Below are 15,112 nucleotides of genomic sequence, written 5' to 3' on the forward strand. Positions count from 1 at the left end.
GTAGTGACTCTGTCCGAGTCACGAGTCCACGAACCAGTCTGGAGCCGTTACTCAGCAACCGCCTGCGCCTGTGCCTTGATACGAAAATAGCCCCTGAAGCAAGCTGCACCAATTTGCTTTAGTCTGTAGCGGTGGCCCACCTGCGTCCTGAAACGGTAGCCTACATGACTGCAGACGCGTGCCCACGGGCCTATTTTCGGTGGTCGGCTCAGCCTGCGCAGAGACCTTTGGAGTTGTGACAGTAGTGACTCTGTCCGAGTCACGAGTCCACGAACCAGTCTGGAGCCGTTACTCAGCAACCGCCTGCGCCTGTGCCTTGATACGAAAATAGCCCCTGAAGCAAGCTGCACCAATTTGCTTTAGTCTGTAGCGGTGGCCCACCTGCGTCCTGAAACGGTAGCCTACATGACTGCAGACGCGTGCCCACGGGCCTATTTTCGGTGGTCGGCTCAGCCTGCGCAGAGACATTTGGAGGTGTGACAGTAGTGACTCTGTCCGAGTCACGAGTCCACGAACCAGTCTGGAGCCGTGACTCAGCAACCGCCTGCGCCTGTGCCTTGATACGAAAATAGCCCCTGAAGCAAGCTGCACCAATTTGGTTTAGTCTGTAGCGGTGGCCCACCTGCGTCCTGAAACGGTAGCCTACATGACTGCAGACGCGTGCCCACGGGCCTATTTTCGGTGGTCGGCTCAGCCTGCGCAGAGACATTTGGAGGTGTGACAGTAGTGACTCTGTCCGAGTCACGAGTCCACGAACCAGTCTGGAGCCGTGACTCAGCAACCGCCTGCGCCTGTGCCTTGATACGAAAATAGCCCCTGAAGCAAGCTGCACCAATTTGGTTTAGTCTGTAGCGGTGGCCCACCTGCGTCCTGAAACGGTAGCCTACATGACTGCAGACGCGTGCCCACGGGCCTATTTTCGGTGGTCGGCTCAGCCTGCGCAGAGACCTTTGGAGTTGTGACAGTAGTGACTCTGTCCGAGTCACGAGTAAGGCAGCTTAGCCTTACAAGAGTCTTCTCGATTCATTCATTTACGGTATATTGCAAAGGTGTGGCCGTTCCTATCCCAAACTAGTTCATGCATTTATCTCCACCAGGCTATTGTAATGCTCTTTTCACTTGTCTTCCAAAACAATCCACTGTTAAACTCCAGTTAATTCACTTTTAACTAGAGCAAGACACAGAGAGCAGATCAGCCTAGTGTTAGCTGACCTGCCTCGTCTCCCTGTGTGTTTCGGGGTTAATTTGAGACTTTTTTTTTTTTTTTTTTTTTTTTTACTTGTTTTACGAGGCTCTCAGTGGGTCAGGGCCGGCCTGCATTACTAACCCCTTGTTGTTTTATAATCTGTCATGGCCTCTTTGATCCTCTGCCGCAGATGTTTTTAGATGCAAACTATGACATAAATAAGAAAATCATGAGCCAAGCCATTTTTTTTTTTTTTTTTTAATTATGCACCACAATGAGGGAGATCCAGGCTCTGTGATCTTATTTAGTCAACACTGCTTTTAACTCTGATTTTTTTTTTTTTTCATATATCTAATTTACTTTATTATTTGTTGTTCACTGTCATTTATTTTAATTTTAAATTATGCTGAAGAGTACTTACAGCAGCTTTTTCATTGGGGAGTGTGTGTGTGTGTGTGTGTGTGTGTATCATGTGCCCTTCATGTACTTGAGAAAAACAAACAGCAGGGGGCGCCATGGCAACAGGCTCCTGCAACGTCACATCTAGTGGCCGGAAATCGTCAGCGGGACCCTTTGCAGGACGGAATGGCCGGGCTGCTGAAAAAGGTACGGCTGGAGGTCATGTTAGTGTTTGAGCAGAATAAAATATCAGCAACAGCGTGTCGACTAAACGAGCTTCATGTTTTTGAGGTCAAAATGCAGCTGTGTGTTTATCTGACGCGCTTATTCAGGCAGAGTTTGGCTTTGACCGCGACGAGCTTTCTGCCGTGCTAAGCCTCTTAGCCGACATGCTAACTTGAAGTCGGCGGTGTGTTTACAATGAGAACAGCAGCTAAAAACAACCTGTTAGTCATTTCTAGACATGTTACGAATCCAATACAGTTTAACAGACTGATGAGCGTCATGATCAGATGGTCAAAGGTTGAATTTGTCTGTTATTGGACAAAAAAAAAGAAGACCGCAGATAGTTCATCTACAATAATAACTTGTTGATGAACCAGCATGAAACCTGTAGTTTAGTTGTTGTTGTTAATGAGCAGTAAGAAGAGATGATTCACTAACCTTAACCCTAACAAAAAAAAACATTCAAGGCACACTGTTATGGTAAAAAATGTTTAGAAAACCTTTAATTGATTTATTTTTGCTGCACTGACCTTGATCAGGTGGTTGGAAATGTGTTCGTCTGAAGTTGGTCTTGGTATTTCAGCGTCATTATTTAGTGCCTGGATATATACACACATCATGATCACACCTGGGGCTGAACACACACTACTGTTATGACTATCATGGCTCTGTAGTCAGGAGTATTCAGGTGTGCTCGCCTGCTATGATTTAGGGAAAATCAAGATGTGACTCTATGCAAAGCTCATCATCCGACTAAAGGTTTGTGTCCTCTGTTCCTCCTCAGACCACGGGCCTGGTGGGCCTCGCTGTGGCCAGCAATCCTCATGAGGTGAGAAACTAACAGCCAAACACACAAAACACATGATCACCGTCTCAAACAGCTCCTAGCCAAGTTATTCAACACTGGCTACTGATAAGTCACTGATGAAAACCTCACAAAATGAGATGAGGGAAAAAAATCAGAGAATACCGAGTTTTTTTACTGTGTGATTCATACCATGTAATTCAGTGCAATTAGGTTGAATTTGATTATTAAACATGATTTTGCATGTAAGCAGATTTTATGCTGAGATTTTGAAACTGAAGTGAGATGTGTCAGAAGTTTGCGCTCTACCGGACAGAAACTTACAAAGACCAGACACAGCGTCTTACAAAGCTGTCACACTTTCTGTCTTTTAAAATATTTAATCTAAAAGGTAGTGAAGCTAAATTGTTAAGATGGTGTGCTTGTGATTCAGATTTTGTGCCAAACAGATGCGATGATAAATTCCAAAAACGGACCTCAAACGGTCTGACAAACTATTATACATTTGTCCATAAGGGGGCATTCCAGAGTTTATCTACAGGACAAATATGACCCGGACAAGAGGGATTTTTTAACAAAATTTTTTATGTAGCTTCAAGTTCGGCATCACTTCAGTCAAAACCTGAATACAGTCTTATCAACAGAAGAATTATGTATTATCAAATTATTCTTTGCAGCATCTAAATCCACAGCATGCATTAAATTATTTCCAAAATGCACCATGGTATTCTCCAGTGTAGGTCTGAAAATACACTTTATATAAAAAAGAAATGGGAGAAGCAGGGCAATTTCAAAATTTCAAATGAGATTTGGCAAAGAATATGTGAAGTGCAGTGGATTTCAGGTAGTTTGACAATATGAGGAGAGCTCTGTTGGAAAAATATTGTACAATTTTTAATTATTTCCCTGCAAAAAAAGACATTTTGGAGATGTTTAGATGGGGCGGTAGTTGCTGGAGACATTGTGGGATAAATGATGCCAGTCACTTCCATATCCTCTGGAACTGCCAGGTTCTAGTCACTTATTGGCAAGAAATACATAAGCATATTAATAATGAATTAGGAAGTAACATTCCTTTTTTGATGTGACACTATCTACTGAAAGATGGAACTAAACTGACTAGACACTGGCTCAAATACTTCTGGGGGCAAGTAAAAAGGCGGTCACACGGAGACGGCTAAAACCAGACCCTCCAATCTCTGGTGAATGGATAGAGATAATACATGAAATATAAATTATGAACAACTGTCGTTTTCCCTCAGGATCCAAAAAGAAAAATTCTACCTGATACAGAACAAGTGGTCTGAATACATTAAACCAATAAGATCAGATTTTAATTGATTTGACTTCAAGTGTGTATGACATTGCATGTATATTTATGTATCTATGTACCAGTGTACATTTGTAATGTAGGTATATATACGTGTATTTATATACACGTATTTATAACTCTTTTTAAACTGTGAGTGCGAAGCTTCCCAGGTGCAAATGTAAATAGTTACGCCATAAAGGGAAATGTCTGGAAAAGCAAAAGTTGAAAAGCCCTGAGCAGATGTTCTATGAGCCTCATATGAGAATGTTTAATACCATGTGAGGTAATGTGTGAGGAATGCTTTTCCAAAATAAAATAAAAAAAAAAAAAGGTAATGAAAAAAAATATACTGTATTGACTCAATAATCAGGATGTTTATTTTTTCCATATTGTACAGGATGAATAAAAATTTATGAAAGAGTCCGTTGGGAGCACGAGGCAAAATGTGTTCAGAATGCAAACTTCCGCATGATCTCCTCCCACTGCTCTGGCTCTCTCAAAAACCTCAGCGCAGCAGAAAAGGGCGTTGCCTCACACGCCCTTATCTGCTGCACACTTAAGTCACTATAGTAACTTTTTTTTCCATTCTGTACCATTTTGTACTGTCTGTCTCCTCTAACCTGCTGTCTCACATCGCCTGTCTGCGTCTTCCTCTCAGCGTCTGAGGGTTCTGTACTCCAAGATCCTGGCGTCGGTGCAGGTCATGCCTCAGGACGCCGCGTACAGGAAGTACACAGAGCAGCTGATCAGCGAGCGCTACAACCTGGTCAAGACGGTGTGTACCACACCTCAGCGTCTCTCCTGCTGCATTAAAGATGGAGTGTTTGGTTTGAATGTGGGATTAAATGTCATCATGTCATTGGATTTGGGTTGTCTGTTTGAGATGCCAGCATTTCTGGATAATGAACTTTTTGTTTCACTTCAAAGGAGCCTGATGTGGAGAAGCTGGAGCAGAAGATAAACTGCGGGCAGATCGAAGAAGTCATTTTCCAGGTTGGTCTTCAATCTCGTGCATGCTAACTTCTCCTTAAAACTTCCTCTCTTTCTGAACATTGCAAAAATAAGAAGGTATATTCTCTCCCCGGTCCCCCAAAACCTCCAAAGGCTCCATTGGATTTAATTGAAACGCACTGTCAGATGTGGATTTTTCCTTATCTAAGTCACTCCCCAGTCATTGTTTTTGTAATTGTATGTTTGTTGCTCTTTGTTCATGTGAGAACGAGATTTTTCATTCATTTTATTCACAATGCTGCAGTGAAAGCAACTTCCAATTTCCAGCATTAGATCCTCTATTCAGTTCTTCTCTAATGTCGTCTCCCTTCCTTTCCTGCCTCTAGTTTAACACAGTATTACAACAGCCACTGCAGCCTATTATTTCCTAAATATAGAAAAATGGACAATTGAGCAAACCCTGTTGTGGCCAAAAAAAAAAAAAGCTCTCCAGGCCATTCTTTGCACCCTCTAATGGCGTAAAAAGAAGCCATGTGTGAATTTTTTCTTCATATTAAAAAAATTGGTCTTCTCAAATGGCTACATGAGTGTATGTATGTGATGAGATCAGTCATATGCCAGAACCGCAGTGAACATCACCATCTTGTCAAATGTGTCCTCCCTGCAGGCCGAGTGCGAGTTGGCTCTGTCCAGGAAGATGGTCGAGTGGAAACCATGGGAGCCGCTGGTTGAGGAGCCACCTCCCAACCAGTGGAAATGGCCTATTTAAATACAGCTCCTTTCTAGTTATGTCATTGTCTGTTGTGATTTGTGTGTGATCTATGCCTGCTTCCAGCAATGTAATATACAAATTAAAGACATGGGAATATTTTCCCTATTTATTTCTGAATGATTGAATGATTATTTGACAACCACTTTAGGGGAAAAAAAAGCTCTTGCCCTTGTATTCGTACATCAGGAAATTAAAGTGTGTAAGAGGGGTGAAGATCTTTATTAAATTACATCCCAGTCCCTACAACAATGTTCAGCATTGTGGGCTTGACTGAGCCATATTCAATCAAACCCACAATTTACAATCACATAAAAATAACAGTAGATGGAGCCACAAGGTAACCACCACCACCACTCTCAGCTGTTTAAAAGCCTCTCTACTTCCCCTGTCACCTTACACACTGATGTGTACAACGGTTCATACTAACAACCGCAAGAACGAGGCACGTCTGCACACTGATGGAGGGGAAGTGGGACCGAACTCGCACCAAAAGCCTCGGTTCATCACGGAATCATAAAGCCTCCTTTTGTGGGGTCATTCTCATATAAATGGGAATGTAAGCAGTGATCATGAATGGTATTTAGTGACCCTTTCCTTTTACAGTCATGAACAAAGGTAAATTGCTGCCTTGGTCAAAAAAGGGACATTTAGATAAGAGTTTTAGCTGGGACACAAAGGAGGCTTTTTGTAGTGTGGATATGTTTAATCAGAGTTTGACGCCCTCTCCCTAAAGATGCCCTCTTCCCCAACATCAATATGGACATGTTTTCTCATAAACTGTAGCTTATGACAGAAAGCTGTGGCGCTCATCAGCTAAAACAAGGGAATAAAGTCACCACGACACCCAGATGAGTTGTTGGAAGCGCCGGTCAGCCTACAACAAGGTGAATGTGCAGCCACACAGCTCAGCTGGGGCGTTAAAACACAAGTTGCACTCGTTCCCTGGCGTCTTCAGGCTCTGGCCTCCTGGGCGCTGCTGGTGGCTCTCTGTAACAGCTGGAGCATGATGGGATAGATAGGGGCAAACTCCTTTCCCTGCCGAGCCCTCACCGACTGGACGTAGGCCTCCAGAGCGCCCCTTAGAGGACGAGGGAGGAAGACAGAGAGAGCACAGTGTTAACCGAGAACTGCACTTAACTCATTTCACCACCAGAGGCCGATCATTCACCACAATTAAAATCACAGTGAAATGAATTGCCAATTCACTATTTGATAATTCTCTATATCATAATGTAAACACCATTGAACACCATTGAAACACCATTGAAATGCAGTTTATTTATGCAGTTATAACCCATAAATCACAAATGTATTTTGTCAACATTTTTCCCCTCGAAGAATCGTCCCTTTCTGTGTGGAGTTACCACAGTCTCCACTTGTTTGTTCATACTGTTACAATTTGTACAATTCAGTATTGGAAGGCACCCTGTAACCCTGCTGGGCTGTCCATGGTGCCTCCCTGAGGAAGCAGCAGCATGTGAAGACAATGCATGGATGAAACGACTGAGTGTACCTGATGAGGGTGAGCCGGTCTCTTTCGGAGGGATGGTCGTCCAGCCACTGGGAGAACCGGGCGATGGACCACTCTGCTCTCTGTGGGCGATGAAGAAGAGTGTTATCTGGTCTCTACACTCTAACACACACTGAACGAGACAAAGATTCAGGAGAGCCACAAAACCTGTTCTAATGGAATAATGTTTACTTTTTAAATTAAACCCAGGCAGGATTTAAGAAACCTGATGAATCATATTGATACATCCTTTACTTACGGCTGTGAGTGCAGTGAGTCTATGAAGTGTATTAAGTGTGTGGAGTGTGTGTCCGTACCTGATGGGGTGACTTGAGCTCGGAGGGAGCTCTGGTGAAGAGGAAGTGCAGCAGAGTGCTGTAGGGGATCAGGTCGCCCACAGCCGAACTGCTGACTATCAGCTCGCTGGTCTGAAACAGCAGCGGCCTGCAACAAAAAAAAAACATTTCAATGAACCTTAACGATCAATAATCCAGTGGATTTCAATCTGGGGTCCAGGGACGAGCAGGGCTGAGGCTCTATAATTTACCAGTTTTTTCCCATTAGACATACTGATACAAAAATGCGATTTCTGGAGAGTAGCTCCCTTAATTTCACCACTTTGAAGCTATGAGTCAAAGTTCAGGTATGATATCTAAACCACAATATCTGTTCATATCAGAGTCCATCGGGCAAAATCTCTTCAAATGGACGTCTGCAGCTTCATGACGATCAGCAACATGAAAAAGTTCAAAACCCCTTCCCCTGCCCTGATCTAATCTAGGTGCTATGTTTAGCATTTGGAACCTAATTGGTTAATTTATTGTGACATAATCACCGTAATTACCAATACCATGATTACCGATAATTGGAAAACCTCTTATCTCACAGCAGTGATAATATTATTAGTGGTAGTTTTTCAAAATTAAGACCACCTTTCCCATAATGCATTGCTTCCTGTTGCAGAAACACTTCCAGTATCTATCTCGGCAAGAAATTTAGGAGCTTTGGCTGCATTTGCACCAGAAGAACAGCAGCTACATCTTATTTTCTCCTGAGACGCAGAGCTCGATGGTGTGATCTTGAATAATTCGAGTTGTCTTATTGTTTATAAGGGTTAGCCATAAGTTAGTTAAGGCTAATATTAGGGAAAGGCTGTTGAGAATGAATGTGGGCTTAAAGAAATGAATTAATTATAATGATACATACAGCACTTTAAACAAGAACCATAGGACCTTAGGAGCTAGTTGAGAATGACATTTCTATACTTCATGTAGTATTTATTATGTATTATTGTTAGTTTTGCTTGGCCTGGTGTCTCACAGGTGCAGCTGTGAATGTGGTTTTTCTGCAACATGGATCGATGAGGAGGATCACACAGACCTGAAGGAGCGCAGCATTCGGTACGGCTTTCCCAAATCAGACACTCTCCTGCACAGAGGAGCCACTGCCATCTCCATCTGAAGAGCAAACATACACACACACACACACACACACACAGTGAGGTGAGCGTACAAGCCTGGCAGACTGCCCTCACACAGTCACTTCCTAATCACTGTAATCTCTGTAATCCCTGTGTGTGTGTCTTCCTGTTGCTCCAGTGTTGCTGTTATGTTTTAGCGAACCAGAGGGACAGATGAACGAAAGAAAATCCTGAATGAAAATGAATCCATGACTTTGACCTCCGCAAGGTCGCCCTCACCTGTGCGAAGTCGGCGGCCAGCCTCATCTTGCCGCCCTCGCCCAGCGGCCGCAGCAGGCTGGCGTTGCGTATGAACAGCTCGATGGCTCTCTGCGCGATGGACTCGGTGCTCTCGTAGATGAAGTCCACGCACTGGAAGTGGCGGAAGTAGTCGGCCATCACCCTGGAGATGAAGCCCTGCAGCTCCTTCATGTAGAGGGAGCAGGGGACGTCGGGCTTGTCGGGGCTGGACAGAGGCCTGGAACGCACAAAACCCGAAAATATGAGCCAGTGGGGAGACGCCGGTAGCCACTCATTCAATGCTGATGCTCGTTCTAAATATTAAAATAAGTTGGTTTCACTATCAGTTGTTACTCTAAACAAATCAGGACATTACAGAGAAGATGGAGGATTTCCCCTGTAATCTTCTCATGAATTCCTCATTTTGCATTTTTATGTGTTTTTCATGGCTGGGAGATTCAACACATTTTCTCTCCTTTTCTGAGGGGAAATGGCGTTTCAGGCAGCTTTTGCTAAACAAGGTGTGGAATTTTTAGCCCACAAATCAAGTTAAAGGTCAGAGATAATATTACAGCTGATTCCAACCGGCTGAATGTGAGGCATTTGCATCTCATTTTCTCCGGCAGAAAGCATTTGTTAACATTTCAAACACTGTGGGGAAAAAAAAAATACTCTTTGTCTGCATTAAAGCTGAATACTATGGTCCAAATTCAAATTGTTATTATTATTATGGTTTTAGTGGAATGCTATTTTTTTTTTCAGCATGATTTCCTTTTCACAAAAACCTATTGTTATGGTTTTTTTTTTCTTATTTGGTCATTTTTTTTTCTTTTTTGTTCTGTGTTCAAAATAGTATTTGCTTCATGAACTGATAGATTTAAACATCCATGTTTTTGTTGTAAATTAACTCACCTTCACCAAACATGTTTTCTTACATCTGGAGAATACAACTTATAGCTGCAGCATCTTCTGTATTTTGACACACTTTTTTTTTTTTTTTTTTACCTTTGTCAAGCTAATTAACTGTAATCAAATTTCAATTAAATGCACCCGTCTCATTAAAAATCCTAAGAGACTCCTGTTAAAATTTCTGTCACTGACATCGTTATGAACTGGACTGATGTTTTTGGGTGAATTTGTTAAAGGAGGATCAGTGATAAATGTCAACGTCGGAGAGAGAGCTGACCCCGAAAAGTCTTCCTGGTGTAACGTGATGATGATGGCCTCAATGGAGTCGCCGACCGACTGCAGGAGCGGCTGCACGGCGCTGCTCATCAGAGCCTGAACGCCCTGCAACGACAAACACACCGACTCACTGAGTTAGAATCCCATCATCCATAAAGACAAGAGCTCCTTCAGTGCAGCCACACAATCAGACACAATCAAATTAAGTAAACTGCTCAACAATTGGGTCGTAGGGGGGATCCTGGTCGCCATAGCAACTTGTCTTGTCAGGTGACCACGAGCTATTTGAGGAGGTAGAACGTGATTGGCTGATTGATTAGGATTTAAAGTATAGGCATGTATCAGGTAGGTGTGTGTATGAGTGTGTTTGTGTGTTTGTATGTGTGTGTGTGTGTGTGTGTGTGTGTGTGTAAATTTGTAAGCAACCCATGTAACCAAGAACCAGCATCACCACTCTCATCTTTTGTCTGTTCCATCTCTTGGAAGATCAATCGAAATTCAATATGCTGGCCCAACAGATTGTGTGTGTGTGTGTGTGTGTGTGTGTGTGTGTGTGTGTGTGCGTGCGCGCCTGTGTGTGTGACTGGCGTCAGCAGATAACCCGATCTTCATTCCAATCTCCTCTCTAAGCTTTTTTTTACGATAAAGGAAAAAATTACCTTCTGCAGGCTGACTTTGATGAGCTACAGGTATAGGAAGATGACGTGTGTGTGTGTGTGTGTGTGTGTGTGTGTGTGTGTGTGTGTGTGTGTGTGTGTTCTTGACCCAATGTCCTCACAAGGATAGAAATAGTTGGATATTCCCCCAAAGAGAGAACATTTTGTCAACTTTTGCTTTACTAAAGGACTGGTTTAGGGTTAGGACCTCGGACTCTATTTAAAAGTGAGTCTCTGTGTGTGTGTGTGTGTGTGTGTGTGTTCAAGATTAAAGGGCATGCAAAAGTATGAGCCTCAGGCCTTTTTGCAAGTTGACAAAAGGCTCCATTTATAGTAATATGCCCAAGAGGCCGTCCTTCACTGTGATTATGTTACAGCAGTGATGCAGTTGGTAAAAGACGGAGCCGAACACCATCTGCAGCGCTCGAGTTCCCATAACAACATTAAAGCACATCTGATAGGATGCTGCGGCTTTTACACAACAGACACCAACATGTGCGCACCGTCGGCAAAGTTTTCCTTTAGGTGGTGTACTCCAATATAACGATGGAGCAATATGTCACTGATTTGAATGTCTGTAAGAGTCAGAGCACAAATGCAGGCGCAAAACAGGTTCAGCTTTTCAGAGCGGCCTGTCTTAAGGCCTTAAAGGAATCCTCCAACATCTTTTTCCTTTTTTCTGACTTACCCAGACTGAGACAAGATGTTCGATACCATTTTCACCTCTGTATGTCCAGTGGTTTGTGTAAATAAGACTGTATAGGAGTTACTGTAAGGTTTATTTTTTTCATTTTGGCGGAGCCAGGCTAATGACTCCCATAGACTTCAAGTCTTTATGCTAAGCTAACATGAAATGCTAGCCATTGGAACTGAACCACTGGACATACAGAGGTGAAAATGGTATTGAACATCTTGTCGCAGAGTGGGTAAGTTGGAAAAAAGGCTATTTTGTTCAAGTTATGTTGAAGTAATCCTTTAAGAAGCTCCATCACCCTTATACTGAGTGAAACAATGAACCTGCCAATGAGAGATGATTATAAAATACCACAACTGTTTGGTATTTTGACAGCTGCATTAATCATAAACTCATAGTAAAAAGTTAACCATCACCAACATTGGCAGTAAAAATACTTAAGCATTGATATCAATATCAATGCTTTTGAAAGTTGATATCAGCTGATACTGACAGTCTGCCAATGCATCAGTCCATCTCTACAAGAATAAGTACAAAAAACAGAAGTAAACAACAAAGATCAGTACCTAGTTTAAGTATTTGAAGCAGCAAAAGGCGAGCTAGTGTGAAAACATGACCGGCCAACTGAGAAGCTGTCAGTCTTGCTCATGATGTGTGTGTGTGTGTGTGTGTGTGTGTGTGTGTGTGTGGCTGGTTGTTGGGGTACCTCCAGAGAGGAAGAGAGAGCCTGTTCAGCAGCCGGTGGACACGACCCCAACCCTGAGATAACCTGCAAACACAAACACCAGAGCTCAGATTAACGGGAGTGCAAAAACAGGAAATAACAAACGTTCATTTTTTATTCGCTTTGCTCCGTCGCGGCTTCGTAGCCTTTCTGCTTCCATGCCCCCCGCCCTCCGTCTGCCTGAAATAAATTCTCACTCTGTTTTCTAACAGTAAAATTTTGATAGCCTTGAGGTTAAATATTTAATAGTGGAATAATCTGCTTTTTTAGTCTATTAATCAGCCTGGCTGCGGCGCCAGGACACACCATACATCTTTAATGGAGGGAGTGGAGAGAGCACACTTTACCCTCCCTCCTAGCTCTCCCTTTATCCCTATTTCATTTCCTTTTGCTCTTATTCTGTGTGTGTGTGTGTGTGTGTGTGTGTGTGTGTGTATGTGCATGTGTTTGTGCCTGCAACCCCTTGACCCAGGCTGAACTTGGTGAAATCTGTTGATTTAAAATAAACAGCTAACGACAACAATTTCACATCATTATCATCACCACATCTCTCTCTCTCTCTCTCTCTCTCTCTCTCTCTCTCTCACACACACACACACACACACACACACACACACACACACTTCCTCCAGCTCTCTCCCTACAGGGCATTTACTTTGTGTGATGAGGTGGCAGTGTTATTTGTAGAGTAAATGTGTGTGAGTGCAGAGGGGAGGGGAGGGAGAGCTCGGTGTGTGTTCATGTGTCTCCTGTGTGTTAATAATATTTCTTTTTTCTCACGCGCTTACAAAACCACGTGTGCTGTTCTGCCTGCCACGATGTCGCCATCATATCTGCTGTTGGTAGTCATTTTACAATTAATTCTGCATAATGCAGGCAGGTTGTATGATGCATGTATTTCCTCCATAATTTCATGCAGTAGCCATGTTTTGGGCGACAATGTTTTATTTTATTTTTTTTAATCATATCACAGTAGTTATTTCTAAAACATTTCGACTATACTTTTAATTTTAGATAACAGTAAAATTAACAAAGATCATTTTAATTTCACATGTTCTCTTTCACTGGTGGTAATTTTGGTCCACCTGACTCCAGATAAATATGAAAACACCATTTTTGCCTCAAATTCTTTTCGGTCCACGGTCCAAATTTATCAAATTTACCACTTGGGAGTGCTCTTTTGAAAAGTTGAATTTCTAATGGACAAAAACATCATTTTATTGTGGTTGGAGAAAAATGAAACAAGAAACAAATATGTTTTTTTGTTGTTTTTTTTGTCAGATATCTCTAGGATAGTGTAGTTTTTATTTAGTTCCGTTTAGTTTGTTTGACTAAAAAAAGCAAGAAATGCAACAATGAATCTTTGCTTAAAATATTCAAGGATAAAATAATCTAAAATCTGAAAAAGCTATACAAATAAAATTATGAGTATTATCATTATTACTGTAAGGTCAACACTTGTTTCTATTGTGGTCTGTGATGTTTTAACAGCGAGATGGCACAGAAATACAAACATACAATAACACAACAAATTAAACCCTTTTTTTTATTCCTGGTGCCCCTGTAATGTTCTCCCTGCCCTTCTGTGTGTGTGTGTGTGTCTCATCTGCTTGTGTGACTGTGGTCGAGGCCTCCCGCTGCTTCTGTGTTCATACTGTCTGTTATTGTGTTTACTTTTGCATTATGACTGTATTGTTTACAATTTGCTCACTGGATCGGCACCTCATGCTCACTAGTTTAGGCGTCTCTTCTCTCTGTGGTCAAGATTCCTTCCGTTTTTCCCCCCTGTTCCTCCTCCGGGTTTTCTGGAGGGAGTTTTTTCTGGCCCGCTATGAGGATCAAGCCAGGTGGTGTCGTCTTGTTTTGTTTGTTGCAATCTCGTGGGCGTGTAAAGCCCTTTGAGACTGTAAACAGTGATATTGGGCTTTAAATAAACTTGAACTTGAAGTCCTACACTGCAGCTCCTACAGCTCCAGATTGTCTGCAGTTGAGGCTTAGACCTCTTTAATTTATTTTATTTCTTTTTTTTAAGGGAAGTGGGTTAACAGTCCCTTTAATGTGCAGCTTGTTTCAGTGCTCACCACCATAATACCTAAAAGAACATTTACTAATGTTTGTCTGCCCTTGGCAAAGATGACTTCTGGTCTGACCTGCATAGAAACAGCCAGGTGGATACAGTGAGGATCACACTGAGCTCGTTGCTGCCACTTTCTTGGTTTGATTTCTTTCTTTTTTTGCAGGATTATTTGTCAGGCCGAGGGTTGATGGCATTTTGTGCAGCTGCCTACCTTGGAGACGGCTTGCTGCAGGCGGAAGAGCGAGTTGACCACAGCGACGTTCCTCCTTTGGCCCTCTGTTAACGGACCAATCACCTGACTGGCATCGCCCTGAGTACACAGCTGCAGACAGAGACGGGTGTGCGGTTATTGATTGATATACAGATAGATAGATGGATACAGCCGGACAGAGGGAAACATGAGTACACAGACGGATGGAAAGTATTTAAATGAAAAATAGTGGGTTAGAAAGACGGAAGGAGATTTAAAGTGGATGGATTTTTCACCTTTTTATCATTCCCTTGAGTCTATGAAATGCTGCTTCAAGGTTTTTCAAGGGTAAATCATTTAGAAATATTATTAGTAATTCTTACAGCTGCTTTGGGGTTGCAGATGCATCATTTTGTTTTTATAAATGCATTTTTGTCAAAATAACAAAATTCACATACTTATTGTAATCAATAAACATCTGAGAGTGTAAAACATGAATAAAACCCCATCAGATTGCCCATTTTCATAGAAAACCTCACATTTAAGTACAAAAGGGACAGTCCTGCACCAGTGCACACAAACACACACTACACACCAGCTGTTCAGACTTGACACAGAAGAGTTGGACAGTCTTGGCAGCGTTCTTCGCCACAGCCAGCGTGAGGTTGGGATCCACCGACGCCACATTCAACTCGCTGCAAGAAGAGAACACAGAAACAGAGCTGTT

The 15,112-nt window shown here is 42.5% G+C and overlaps 2 protein-coding genes across 2 annotated transcripts in view; one reads left to right on the top strand and one right to left on the bottom strand.

Moving 5' to 3' along the window:
* Positions 1-1,708: 1,708 nt before the first annotated feature.
* On the top strand, positions 1,709-5,767 carry ndufa5 (NADH:ubiquinone oxidoreductase subunit A5). Its single transcript, XM_030045718.1, has 5 exons — positions 1,709-1,792; positions 2,595-2,639; positions 4,586-4,702; positions 4,855-4,920; positions 5,546-5,767. The coding sequence occupies exons 1-5, from the start codon at positions 1,772-1,774 to the stop codon at positions 5,645-5,647; spliced, it is 351 nt and encodes a 116-aa protein (XP_029901578.1). The 5' UTR covers positions 1,709-1,771; the 3' UTR covers positions 5,648-5,767.
* Positions 5,768-5,850: 83 nt separating this feature from the next.
* The window catches only part of cog5 (component of oligomeric golgi complex 5), a 58,896-nt gene continuing 49,634 nt past the window's right edge, over positions 5,851-15,112 (bottom strand). Inside the window, exons 14-22 of the mRNA XM_030045715.1 lie at positions 14,981-15,080; positions 14,407-14,517; positions 12,101-12,163; positions 10,046-10,149; positions 8,860-9,097; positions 8,541-8,617; positions 7,478-7,604; positions 7,164-7,243; positions 5,851-6,728 (exon numbers count right to left, since the gene is read on the bottom strand). Of these exons, the coding sequence (XP_029901575.1) occupies positions 6,602-6,728; positions 7,164-7,243; positions 7,478-7,604; positions 8,541-8,617; positions 8,860-9,097; positions 10,046-10,149; positions 12,101-12,163; positions 14,407-14,517; positions 14,981-15,080 (1,027 nt within the window). The 3' untranslated portion in view covers positions 5,851-6,601. The remainder of the gene's footprint in view (positions 6,729-7,163; positions 7,244-7,477; positions 7,605-8,540; positions 8,618-8,859; positions 9,098-10,045; positions 10,150-12,100; positions 12,164-14,406; positions 14,518-14,980; positions 15,081-15,112) is intronic.

This window comes from Myripristis murdjan, chromosome 23 (genome assembly GCF_902150065.1).
Source record: "Myripristis murdjan chromosome 23, fMyrMur1.1, whole genome shotgun sequence".
NCBI lineage: Eukaryota > Metazoa > Chordata > Actinopteri > Holocentriformes > Holocentridae > Myripristis > Myripristis murdjan.

What these genes read in the sequence shown, in the direction of transcription:
- ndufa5 (XM_030045718.1), top strand. Translation starts at nt 1,772, where the DNA reads ATGGCCGGGCTGCTGAAAAAG. An exon ending in TGGCCGGGCTGCTGAAAAAG is followed by an intron (nt 1,793 to 2,594) that starts GTACGGCTGGAG and finishes GTTCCTCCTCAG; the next exon opens with ACCACGGGCCTGGTGGGCCT. An exon ending in TCGAAGAAGTCATTTTCCAG is followed by an intron (nt 4,921 to 5,545) that starts GTTGGTCTTCAA and finishes TCCTCCCTGCAG; the next exon opens with GCCGAGTGCGAGTTGGCTCT.